The sequence below is a fragment of the Triticum urartu genome, chromosome 5, assembly GCF_003073215.2.
Source record: "Triticum urartu cultivar G1812 chromosome 5, Tu2.1, whole genome shotgun sequence".
Classification (NCBI taxonomy): domain Eukaryota; kingdom Viridiplantae; phylum Streptophyta; class Magnoliopsida; order Poales; family Poaceae; genus Triticum; species Triticum urartu.
The window spans coordinates 660,837,919-660,851,309 of NC_053026.1; the positions used below are offsets into that span (position 1 = coordinate 660,837,919).

General features: G+C 45.5%; 1 protein-coding gene across 1 annotated transcript; it reads left to right on the plus strand.

Moving 5' to 3' along the window:
- Positions 1 to 318: 318 nt before the first annotated feature.
- On the plus strand, positions 319 to 5,384 carry LOC125511691 (AP-2 complex subunit alpha-1-like; the record flags this gene model as incomplete). Its single annotated transcript, XM_048677131.1, is given in 17 exon segments — positions 319 to 400; positions 507 to 595; positions 934 to 1,039; positions 1,125 to 1,190; positions 1,495 to 1,601; positions 1,683 to 1,787; positions 1,872 to 1,992; positions 2,106 to 2,291; positions 2,371 to 2,670; positions 2,832 to 2,912; positions 3,006 to 3,170; positions 3,254 to 3,340; positions 3,434 to 3,559; positions 3,690 to 3,770; positions 3,843 to 3,914; positions 4,590 to 4,669; positions 4,784 to 5,384. Coding segments are annotated over 17 exon segments (2,005 nt in total), but the record flags the coding sequence as incomplete, so codon positions are not given.
- Between the last annotated feature and the right edge of the window lie 8,007 nt (positions 5,385 to 13,391).

Consider the following 13,391-nt stretch of genomic DNA (forward strand, 5'->3'; position numbering starts at 1 on the left):
GTACCATTAGACGATTCCTACTAAAATGCTGCTTGATTCGAGGCACATATATTTTTTGGCTTCATTTGAAACCCTGTTTTCTCCACCAGCCTTCTGCTATTCTCTCCCTCCCTCCCTCCCTCCCAGTGTTAAAAATAGAACAGTGCTTATGTGTTAAGCTCCATCATGACTGAGTAGTTAACACGATGTGCACAGCTATGTACACAGGCCACTTAAGAGGTGTTTTATATTATTAGCATCTTTTTTATTAATTCAGTATGTTTTCACATGTTTACCTACACTTGGTGTGCTAATGTTTATGTGTTTTCTATCATGCAGCATTAGAAGGCGGGCTCTTGATTTGCTGTATGGCATGTGTGATGTTACAAATGCAAAGGAAATTGTTGAGGAGTTGTTGCAGGTAACTCATGTTGTGATAATGGTCCTGCAAACGATTTTTTTTTCTAAGTAGGCACCTGTTAATACTTACTGTGCTGTTCTTAATTTATTATCTTCATTTTCCTCAGTATCTTAACACAGCTGAATTTGCAATGCGTGAAGAGCTGGCTCTGAAGGCAGCCATTCTTGCAGAGAAGTTTGCTCCAAATCTTTCATGGTAAAGAATTTTTACGACGGGATCAGACCATATTTCACTGTTTGGTATTGCTTATTGAACTTGAAAGTTAAATTGCCTTGCATGTATTCGTTACATACATGCTACATGCGGTATTTTTGCATGCACAGCCAGTAACCTGCAAACCCGATCAAGTAGCTGTTCACCTAAAATGGGTTTACCTTGACCAGGCTACAAAGCTGATATTTCTGTATTGGGTTGCTGCACTTTGTGTAGAGTAATAACTGGAGAGAAGGACACACTAATTTATGCTGATTTCTTATTTCTGTAGCTTCAGGTCATTGCGAAGTGTTGGGCATATCTAACTATTGTTTGTGTAGGTATGTTGATGTTATACTTCAGTTGATAGACAAAGCGGGAGATTTTGTAAGTGATGATATATGGTATCGAGTGGTGCAATTTGTCACCAACAATGAGGATCTTCAGGTTCTTGCATATTTCTGATTCCACTTTTGCCGGATCTTCTCAGTACTGTTTGATGGACCTGATGTTTGACTCGTAACTTTCTCAGGCATATGCTGCAGCTAAGGCGAGGGAATACCTTGACAAGCCTGCTTTGCATGAGACCATGGTCAAGGTATTTTACATGACCTGAACTTGTTGTGCTAGTATCATGAAGTTTGATTTTTCAGAACTGCTCGATCGTTTTAATTTGTAGAGCCCCACTATAAACCTGTGTTTAACTAGCAGTACAGTCTGTTGAAGTGTTGATAAGTAAATAAAACATACCTTTATTCATGATTGACCTCATTTAAACTTGGACTTTTCGTTATGCCTTTTATTTGTCTGTCATAAAGGAATCCAATCTACCTACCAAGTGTCCACCCTTCTTGTCTGTATTGTGTTTTACTTCACATTATCCTACTCTCGTGCCAATACAGGTCAGTGCTTACCTTCTTGGAGAGTATGGCCACCTTTTGGCCCAAAGACCTAGTTGTAGCCCCAAGGAGTTGTTTACCATTATAAATGACAGGCTTCCAACAGTATCGTAAGTTGTAAAAAGGACTTCCTTGAGTAACTTCTTTTTTCTGCTCTAATGTAAAAATTTAATTCTCTGATTTTTCATCAGGTCAAGTACTGTTGCCATTATTATCTCAGCCTATGCCAAGATACTTATGCACACTCAGCCTCCTGATGCGGGACTGCAGCAACAAATCCTGACAATATTTAAAAAGTACCAGTTTACTCATTCTGCTTTGATGACACGCCACCTTTTTTATGTCTGTGAAGTTTTTTTTACGCTTACGTTACATTTCAGGCATGAAAGTTATATCGATGTTGAAATTCAGCAGAGAGCAGTTGAATATTTTGAACTAAGCAGAAAGGGTCCTGCTTTGGCTGATGTATTGGCTGAAATGCCAAAATTTCCTGAACGTGAGGTAAACATGTATCCTGTTTACCTGTTAGTCGTGTAATGTGTACTCATATTTGCCGGTACATCAAGAAGGATTCATGTTAACTTTTTAATTATGTATTTGCATGTCGAATCTAGTCTGCTCTGTTGAAAAAGGCTGAAGATGCTGAAGTTGACACAGCAGAGCAGAGTGCCATAAAACTACGAAGTCAGCAACAATCATCCAGTGCTATTGTTGTAGCTGCTCAGCCCCCTGTAAACGGACCAGCACCAGCTGCTAATCATCTAACTCTTGTGAAGATGCCAAGTCAAAACATTGCTGAAGTATGACCTTCTTACTTAGTTATGAAATACATTGGGCATCATTCGTGAGTTTCATTTAAGCAATATTTATGATATTCAGGAGAGCAATGTCAGTCATGAAGAAACAGCGGTAGAAGCTCCAAAAGAAAATGGTGCTCCCGTCGAAGTTCAGAGAAATGTCGAGATCATCACTGAGCCCGCTCCTGTTAGTAAAGTTGAGCCTCCTGCATCTCGTCCTGCTTCTCAAGCAGACCTCCTTGCAGACCTTTTGGGCCCTCTTGCAATAGAGGGTCCTCCTGCTGCTGTAGAGCAAATTCCTGCTCAAGGATTGGAGGCTAATCAAAGTCCAGTAGGTGACTTGGCACTAGCTACCCTTGAGGACCAGTCCAACTCTGTTCAGGTATTACAATACTTTCTCATAACATTAGTGTCTTTATATGGAACTATTTCATGGCTGTATGCTCACTATTTAGTGGCGGCATCAGCAGAATATGTCATACTGTCATTCAGTTTTATATGTGCTGGCTGCTTTCTTCTGCTGACCAACTCTGTTTTCTACAGCCAATTGTCAATGTGGAGGAGAAGTTTAATATATTGTGCACGAAAGATAGTGGAGTTCTGTATGAGGATCCTAACATCCAGGTTTGCAGAAGTCGTTGATCTTTTTTCCTCCTTTTGAGCATTCCTTATCTCTGCTGCCTGAACCCTCTGTGTGGTCTTTTTCCCTACCTCTAGATTGGTTTAAAAGCAGAGTGGCGGGCCCATCATGGTCGTCTTATTCTTTTCCTGGGGAATAAAAATACTTCGCCCCTTTTGTCATTGAGGGCTTTGATTTTGCCTCCTAGCCATTTTAAAGTGGAACTCTCGTCAGTACCTGATACTATTCCTCCTAGAGCACAGGTACCACGCGCTGCAGTACAATTCACGTTTTCCATGTTTTCTTTCCTGAATTAATCTCATTTTCATTTTTCTATGTTCTTCAGGTGCAAATCCCAGTCGAGGTTACAAATCTCCGCGCGAGTAGAGATGTTGCTGTTCTTGATTTCTCATATAAACATGGAGCTGCACTGGTGATTGTTTTATGCCATCATTTTTCCCGAGAGTTCAGATATTCTTTTGTTTTCTCACAATGTAACAGCAGTGTATTTGCTTTGCTTACTCAGGTGAACGCTAAACTTCGACTTCCTATTCTGTTGCATAAATTCTTGCAACCTATAACTCTTTCCCCTGAAGATTTTTTCGCCCATTGGAAAACATGGAATGTTCAGTCACTCAAGGTTCAAGAAGTGGTAAGGACTCACCTGTGTTATGGACTAGTGAACTGCTAAGTACTAGTAGTGATCATCAGCATTACTTGATTAAGGGCTTACTGGATCAGCCTTTCTAATGAACCCTTTTTTTTTTTATGTGAACACACAGGTTAGAGGTGTAAAACCATTACCTATTCCTGAGATGGCTAGCCTTCTCTTGAGCCTTCACCTGGCAGTTACTCCTGGACTTGTATGTTGCTCCATTCCCCCATGTTTTTTTAGCTCTTTAATTTCGAATTATTGAACTTGTTCGTTTTACTAGGATACCAACCCGAACAACATGGTGGCATGTGCTACATTCTTTTCGGAAACAACCAATGCCGCGCTTTGTCTGGTAAGTATCCTGGCGATCAGTCCATTGAATTGCTAGTTTGGGTATCCCTCTGGGAAGAAACTAAGCTGTTGTATACAACCAGTCTCTCAGTTACTGAGCTACTCTGGCATCATGTCCGTTATCTACACAATATGTTGACTAGCTAGCACCGTTGGGTTAGATGTAAGATAAGAAGCTCAAGCCAAGTTGACTGCACAAACCAATACATGCCTGCCATTATTTAAGATACATTTCAACATGCCAAATAGCCCAATAGAAAATTAGAAGACTGTGCATGTGGCTTTTGTGGGTTTTTTTTTCTAGCCTCTTGTGCTACTGGTGACGCGGTGCATCTCTGTTCTACTATGCAGCTTATGCTGCATCATCCTTCTTACTAGCTAGGGTAATGTATAGTTCAGTATACTTATGTACAGCGGCTTCATTGGTTCACTGAATCTCTTAGGAAATTGTCCTGTTAACTACTACCATGTAGGACAATGTTACACCTGAATATTTCTGATACATCGAGCAATTAGCTAGGATAAATTCTTAGCTAATCCTTGAAATATGCATGCTTTTATGTGCTGTCCCATTTTAGTACTTGGGGTGCCATCTTCAGTTTTGTCTTATAAGCTATGATTTCATCTAGTTATAAATTTTAGGTTTCTAATCTGATGCCCTTTGACCATTTTGCAGGTGAGAGTTGAAACAGATCCCCAAGACAGAAGTCAGCTCCGGCTAACAGTTGCATCAGGAGATCAAAACCTGACATTCGAGTATACCTTCCTTCCTCCTTTCACCTCTAGAGTCAGCAGCAATTCATTCATGGTTATGGCTTATACTGGAAAGAAAAACAAATGCTGATCTCGTACTTATTTTCCGCTGAACAGGTTGAAGGAGTATATCAAGGAACATTTGATCGACATCCCGAGGGCTCGAGTGGCCCCCCCTCCCACTCCACAACAACCACAGCTGCCTCCAGCAGCGGTGCCGGCGACAACATATAACGACCCTGGTGCCATGCTAGCTGGGTTGCTATGAAACCAGACGATGCTGGCAGACGTACATTGCAGTAGTTTTTCATCTAACACCGCCCAGAAGCTTCCATCTTGCCACCAAGACGATGAAGCGCTGTCGAAGGTATGATAATGACTGGGCGGGAAGGAAGGGGCTGGCGGGGTGGGTTCTCCTTGCTGCACCGGAGAGGAGAGAAAAGGAAGCACTGTATTGTATTCTTTTGGGCCCTTAGTAGCATCGATCGATGGATCATAATTTGTGTTTGCCATAGTGTGTAATCGTGCTTCTCTTGTTCCTTGAGATGTATCCTACTACTACTACTACTAGTACAGTAAGTACCTGGGAAGGAAGTGGATTGGTGGTGGTGAAGATGACTTGACATGTGTAGCTTTTTTGTGTGGTCGTGCGAGTGTTTATATAAAGAAAAAGGTTGTTAGGTTTGCTGCCAACCAAAGGCATCCTGGCCGATGATGATGATGCCGCTGTTTATGTTTGTTTGCAGCAAATGCAATAGCATTTTTCATGTGAAAACTGCCACTGTCAGATGTTGATCCTGGGGAACTCAACGGTCGTAATGATGGTGGAATGGTGAAGGAAATGGACAGTGTTTTGTTCCTTCCCCACCAAGGGAGGCAGTTGCACGCCCAATCCCACATCCCACATCCCACGCCTCTTCCTTTTCCTCCTTTCTCTTCTCTGCCCGTTTCGCTCGCCATGGCTGATGACCACACCAACGGAGACCATTGAGGAGGGTCGGCCCTTGGCGCAGCCCCGCATCCGCGAGCGCTCCCTCCGTCGAGTTCTCTGGGCCATTTACTTAGCTGTTGTTCTTCAGTATCAGGCACACCTGGTTTCTCATCTTTCATATTATAGACATAAAGGCTTCATAATAATGACGCTGAAGCACAAAGTAGCGAGAGAGCAATACTCAAGGATATACTTCTAATAAAGAGGAGAAGAAGATGCAAGATTTGAACCTGAAACTGTAGTCAATCGGTGCGGTTTCTGTTCATTTTTTCCTCCGGCCGTTGCCAGCGGTCTCCGGTGCCGCCCAGCACTCCGAGCGCCATATTGGTGTAACAATTTTTTTTCTCGAATACGCGAGATTGCGTATCATTTCATTGGTAGGGTGGGATAAAGTACAAGGTTAGCGTCCCGGGCATCGTACACAATAGATGGCGGGCGCAGGGGTGAGTAGAGAGAAGTAGGAGGATGCTCAGCCTCCAAGTTTACAGTTTATCTTACAAGAATGATCCTGTCGAGCCCTTTGGCACCGGCTCTTGCCCGTAGTTTCGCCTCCTGTTTGATGCCGTCCAGAAGGTTGTCATGGGAGGGTGTTGCGTTGTCGAAGAGGATTGCGTTGCGGTGCTTCCATATGGCCCATGAAGTGAGGATGGTTAGGGAGTTGAGACCCTTGCGAAGGCTTGTTGCCAGCACATTTGTCTTTGTCGCCGTCCACCATTTGAAGAAGTTGGTGTTGCCATCGGGTGGCATTGCGGGCATGCGGCACCAGGCCAAGATGTCATGCCAAATGATGCGTGAGAAAACGCACCCAACGAGGAGGTGGTGGAGAGTCTCGTCATCCTGGCCGCATAGTTTGCATATTGTTGTAACAATGCCACTGTGTGAACTGAACTCAATCTCTAAGAATTTTACACTGCAGAATAGCGTGTTTCGTTTCTGTTGGGGAGAGGAGGTTCAACGCCGAGTAGAATAGAATTACTGTTTCTTTAATTTTAATGTACATGTGGTACTTTGAGAGCTTATATGCTTGTAACATTGCTGCAATTCTGAAAACAACATCTGAGAATTTTTACAATGCAGGCTTCTTTTCGTTGCACTGAATTGCGTGCTTCATTTCAGCTGGACTGGTGCAGGATTTGGCGCTGGGGAGAGGTGGTTCAGCGCTGCGGAGAGCTGATTCCATGGCAGGCTACCGTCTCGTTGGTGCCGTGCACATTGTTGTTGTCCACCGACCCAGGTTGGTACCGATCGTCCCCTCTCTTATCAGATCTGGTCTTGTGCCGGTAAAAGAAATTCTCAACTATCACATGTTAAAAAAGAAAGAAATTTTATCTGCTATCTCGAATACATATCTACAGAATATAGTGCTAATGAGCTAATTCCTCTGCTGGTTAAGGATTTCCTCCTTTCATCTCTCTTTTTCTCGGTTACACTGAATTAATTATTTAGGGGTTGTGTTTTACAGGTAGTGATTTTGGTGTGCAGCTCAAGGTAAAAGGCAAAGGCTGAAGGTAAGAAATCATCATTAGCTAGGTAGCAGTACATGGTCTGGTTTCTTAGCATAATTTGGAAGTAGCAAAATCAGTAGTCATTTGAAAAATATGCCACAGTACATGGACAGAAGGCCCATGTCCATGTCGGTGGTTGGCGGTTGTAAGTAAAGTTTGTGCCTGCGCGCCATGATGATGCGCATTGCATTGCATGCCACGGTTTTATGTTTATGTTTTTATGTTTGTGGCAACATAAATTAGGACCGCGACCGGTGGCAGATGGCAGTGGGGATGGCATTATTTGCATTTTTGCTAGAAAGCATGGGATTTTTATTTTCATGCGAGATGTTTATGGTCCTCAGATAACATTCCCGGATAATTATGCTGGAATGGTGAAAAGAAATGGATACTAGTAGTAGTGTGTGTTGTTCCGTTGTGGTACGGTGGTCAACGGTGGTACAGTAGTAGTACCTTGGATCCTCCTTTGGGGATGGCAAACAAGTGGCTGCCTGCAGCGTCGTGAATCGTGATGGATGAGTTACTATGTGGTATTGTACCACATAAACCAAGTCTGGAAACAAGACTGTTATTGTAAAGACAATACCCAACTCTATCGGAGAGAAAAGGAAAAGATTTGACCAAGAGCAAGAGAGTGCTAGAAAGGATGTCGAGCGTGCCTTTGGTGTTTTGCAATCTCGATGGGGTATCGTTCGGTATCCTGCTAATACTTGGAGCACGCAGAAACTATAGGAGGTGATGACTGCTTGTATGATCATGCACAATATGATTGTAGAATACGAGCGCCCGGAACGTCTGTGCAATCAAGGCTTTCAGTTTCAGGGTGAGAATGTTGTGCCTGAGCATGGAGTAGCGGCAACATTTGAGCAGTTCACTCAGTTTCATGAAGACATGCGTGATTGGAAAACTCACGTGCAACTGCAAAATGATTTGGTTGAGCATATGTGCACTCATGTTGGCAACTAATAAATGTATCTTCTTTTATTCGTTTGCAAAACTATGTGAAACATTTTTATTTCTATTTGATCTGTAAAACTATACTATTTATTTGGGCGGCTAAACTATTTTGCTTATTAAATTTTTATTTCACAATATGTTGAATGCAATGTAAAATTGGGCGGCTAGCCGGCCACGCCTGCATATATAGGTAGGCGCGTTGGGCGCGCTGTCGATCCATATGAAAAATAGGACGGACACAGGGCAGACGGCCTACCCAAATGAATAAAAAACAGACGAAATTGCCGTCCGTTTGGGTCGGACCGTTGAAGTTGCTCTAACCTACAAGGTGTAGCGGACAGCGGCACTGTATATACTAGGGTATCATTCATTCATTGCGATCCGAGGCCACGGAAGCGGGTATTCGATAGGATGTATGCAAAGCACGGACTTTTTTGTATTCGTATCCGTATCCGTATCCGTATCTTGTTGCGGTAGGGTAGATAGCTAGAGCGACAAGGCGAAGTGGGTCCGAGCTGCGGGGTGCTTTTCACATTAGAAATCTAGCAGCACACCTGTCCACATTAAAGCTGAACGTGATGAACGTGAGGAAGGCACGCCTTTCCTCAGTTGTCGACGGATTTGATCTTGACAGCTTCAGGCAAGTATTGGACTCAGCTCACCATAGTATTGGACTCAGCTCAAGATGGCAACCGGGATGAAACCCATCGGGTTTTGCTTTTCCAAACCCATCCTCATGAGAAAATCATAAACTTGTCCCCTTCCCGTCATCATGCACGGGGCTAGTTTTTCGCCCGTCCCCAAAACTTATCGGGTTTTCTAAACCCACGGAAAAATCGACATATATAAGGAAACATCCTTAGATTTAGGCACACTGCCTGTAACTAAATGTACAATTGTAGTTTTTGTTGACGGTGTCGTCAATGAATCAATTAACCTATCAAAAAGAATAAAAACATAATTATAAGCTTTGGTGTCTTATTTTGGACATAATGGCAGTAGCAATTTGGACTCTACTATATGTTTTTCTTGCAAGTTTACTAAAACAGTAGCAATTTGTACATGTATCCTTCAATATGCTGACCTCAAAAAAACACCGCATATTATTTGTACAAGGATTCTGAATCCATTTTGTTGAGAGAGGAAGGCGACGGGTGGCTACAGACTGCGCCGACGGCAACGGCGGCGGCGCCCTTTCACCTGACTTGGGACGTGAAGAGGCTACCATGGGGTTCGTCACCGGTGGCGGCGCCCTTTCTCCAGATCAGACCGGCGGCGGTGGAGAAGATGCCAAGCGAGGAGGCTCGCCGGCGCAAGTCGTGGTCGGCGGATCTTGCAAGATGGGATCAAGCCAGGCGGCGGTTGGGGTCCTAGGTTTAGGATTAGGTATTCTGTGTGTGTGTGTGTGAGAGAGAGAGAGATGATGGCTCGATCGAAGGGGGAGGGAGCAAGCGATACTGGCCACCCAGCGAGGGGTTGGTTTGACCATCGACGCTTGGGGTGGGGGGCTCGATAGCTTTGGATTGGGCCACGCCGGATCAGTGCTTGGTAAAAAAAATGTATTTTGCCGCGTTTTCCGGGTTTCGGGTTCGGGAACTACCGAAACGGGTGCAAACCCAAGAAATGTGTCGAGTTGTATAATGTGCCCAACAACAGCTCCACGGGGATGAAAAAACGCACATCCCCATCCCCTAATAGGGTAAAAACCCGGGGGGACACGGGTTTCGAAGCCCATTGCCATCTTGAGACTCGGCTGAGGGCTCGCCCTCCCGCACCGCACCTAACCATGGAGTAACCAATACGTACAGCTGAGGAAACCAAACCGGACAACCCAAACCAACCCAATGCCACGCCCAGAGAGGTTGAACGCTTCTGCTCTGACGGAGCATCTCTACACACTTTAACTTGTGAAATCACAATATCATTTCACCCATTTGGGATAGTGCATGTATTGATTGCTTGCAAAACCTCCTCAATTAGTTCATCCCCTAACATGAACCAAAATCTTTTATACAAGATAGCATGGAGACCATCTGGGCCTCGAGCTTTTAAGTCCCTGGTATCAAACAACGCCTTACAAACATCTTCAGCCATATAAGGGGCAAGAAGAACATTGTTCATTTCAGTAGGCACTCTCCTACCAAAAAGATACTAAACTCCCGATGTGAAGAGCTTCGAAAAAATAACAAGCGATGTGATCCTTTAGCTCCGTATCCTTTCTCCAAATCCTAGAATCATCTAACAGTTTTTTAATATTATTTCTCTTTTTTCTAGGCATGGCTGCATTAACCAATTTGCACGACCTCTTTGTACCTAGAAGATTTCCTCTTGGTCCAACAGATTCTCAATTACCATAATAATCTCCTTTTGTCTGCAACGAGACTCTGTATTCAGAGGACCACACCTCAGTCTCTCTAACTCTTTTTTTAATTATTAATTCTCCGTCTCAGGCCCTTGAGAGTTTCACGATCCCAGATGTGCAAATCAGCTTGCACGGCTCGTGTTCGATCAGCAAAAGAAGGGCCAATAGTACCCGCTAACTTTGCTTTTTTTCCACGAAGCCTTAACAATTTCAGTGACCGTCTCTACCTTGATCACCATCTGGCTTCAAGTTATTTTACACACCCCTCTGGTCGTATGAAGACACCGTCAGCTAAATAATCCATATCCAAGACCAGCGGACGATGATCCAAATAAACATGTTCTTCATTGATCACTGCCGATCTAGGGAATTTATGTGCCCACCCTATGTTGCAAACGGCCCCATCAAGGCGCTCTCGAATTTCGCCTCTTCTCCAAATAAAAGGGTAATCCCTCATCATTCCATTTGGTATCGTATTACCACCGTATTTTTTTAAAGAATACGAAATTTCATTAAAATCCCCCAAGACCACCTAGGGACGGATGGTCACCCTTCTTGAGAAATAAAAACATGTGGTCAATTGTATGAGAGGGATGCCTTCCAGGAGATGTCTGTTGGAGAAGAGATGTCTCCCCAACACACTCATTCAACATGTATATAAGTGGGTCTCCCACATTGCAATATATCTAAGAAAATCATTCGTGTCTCTTCTTTGTCTTGTTTACTTTGATACTACAACAGTACAGGACGGAGCTGTGAGCCGTCTCGTCGTGCCTACAGTAGCCGACGTGTGCGTCTTAACTGTGACTCTCTCTCTCTCGTCCGTGTCGCGAGAGGTGTAGTACGTACCCAGAGTAACAGTAGTGGGCGTTGAAGATGGTGTACGACGTACTGTGGTATTCAGTCGTCTAGCTAGCTAGGGCTGCTGCGATCCATCTTCGTCCACGTTTCCATCGACCCCTTGTCGTGTACCAGCTACCACCTACTGTATTTGCCTGCCTATTCGGTGGGTCGTATTCCTATGCAGAATACGACCGTGCGTGGTCCTCCTCCCCCGTCTCATACGTAGTAGTACGTACTATGACCGTATCATTCATCATTTTTTTTGCAGGGTATCATTCATGAAACGGATGGACGAACGGACGGACGGACGGGTATTGGATTCGATACGATACGATACGATCCAAGCAAGGAAGGGAAGCAAGCATTGTTGGTATGGTATTGGTATATGCAGTTGCAGGCCTTCCTATCGGGAGGGATCCCAGATACGTACGTACAGTACGTCGCTCTTGGTGTGCTGACGGGATCTCGCCCGACCACGCCTTTCACGACCCAACAGACAAGCGGTGGCAACGGGTGTGTGTGTGTGGCGTGGAGCGCGCCTTCCACACTTATTCCTGAGCGCGCCTTCCACGTCCGCGACAAGCACGTGAATGGGATCTCCTTCCTGAGCGCGAGAGTTACGCCAACTCCACCGTGCGATCCTAAACGGATGTCCGTTTTGTTCGGTTTTTATCCCTTTGGATAGAGATTTAGGATCATGTCCGGGTCTGTACTGGGATGCGGTGGCCGTGCGCCCAGCGCGCTGACGCATCCCGGCCGCATTCTGTCCGCGTATTATTTCTTTGCAAGTCCTTAACTTTATTTCATCATCACATTTTGACTAGCAAAGTAAGACAAAAAAAAACAAGAACCACAAAAATACATTTTAGAAGATACCCAACTTCCATAACTGCTCCCTTGAGTTGGGTTAGGGCCTTCTCGATGCACTCGTTGTTGATTTGGGAAAGAGGAGGCTCGATCTGGCATCCTCCTTTCTTCTTCAAGCCAGAAGTCGATGTTGTTTCCTCCTCACACCTAGTCTCGTGTCTAGCCTCTAATCTAGCAACAAGTGCACTTGTCTCATTTACAGCCTCTATGCTAGCTAAAAGTGCACGAACATGTACTAAATTTCGCTCTATCAATATATCGATGTACTCTTCTTCCCAATACCAAAACTTGCATCCGTTCTACACAACAAAATTTGAAGTTAGCACAACTAGTTAAATCTAGAGCACAAATCGAAGCTAAAAAAAGCGCATACCCCATCGTTTAAGCACTTGATGAACACCCATCCGGGATGTTCCGGCGTTGTAGACACGCGGCGCACGACCATCCTTGGGCAGTGGTCGCACTTAATGAGTGGCAACGATGCGCCGGCGAGCTTTTGGGCAAGCACCGAGCCCGGCCGACCGTCATTCATGTACCTGCCGGTGGACCACCGACGGTGCAGATCCGAGCGGCTAGACGAGGAGCCACTGCCTGCATGTGGCCTTGCGGCCCTTCCAGGGCCTTCTGGCGAGGTGCCCGGCCAGTCCATGCCGCGGCCCGGCCTCCCACAGCCGGCCGAGCTCAAGACCGACCGGATCCGCCCCAAAACCGGCCGGCGGGTGCGCAAACCAGGTGGCCGTGGTCGCGTCCGAGCCCGGCGCCGAGGGGAAAGGGTTGGGCGAGCTCGCGTCCGAACTGCACGGCTGCAATGGCAGCGACGGCGGCGGCGGCAGCGACGGGAAGAGTGGGGAAGAGTGGAGGGGGTGCGGCCGGAGGGAGGGGGGCGGATAGAAAAAGGCCCGTCTTGTGCCACCGAAGGGCGGGTCAGGGGAGGACACGCGCAGACGACCCGCGTGTCTGCGTGGTGTCCGTTTCACCCCAAAAGCGGCGCAAGTTTGGGCCGGAAATGGGTCGAAAGCAGACACAAAGCGGACAAAAGTCTGTTTGCTCCCGCGCGCTGGACCGCCTTTTTGTCCCTTTTACCCCAAACGGACGGGGCCGGACAGAATAGGGTCACGCGGTGGAGTTGGCCTTACCCCTGCAGGAGGTCTTTATTTCGCCCCACTGACCTCCAAAACACTTATTTCGTCGGCCGACCAT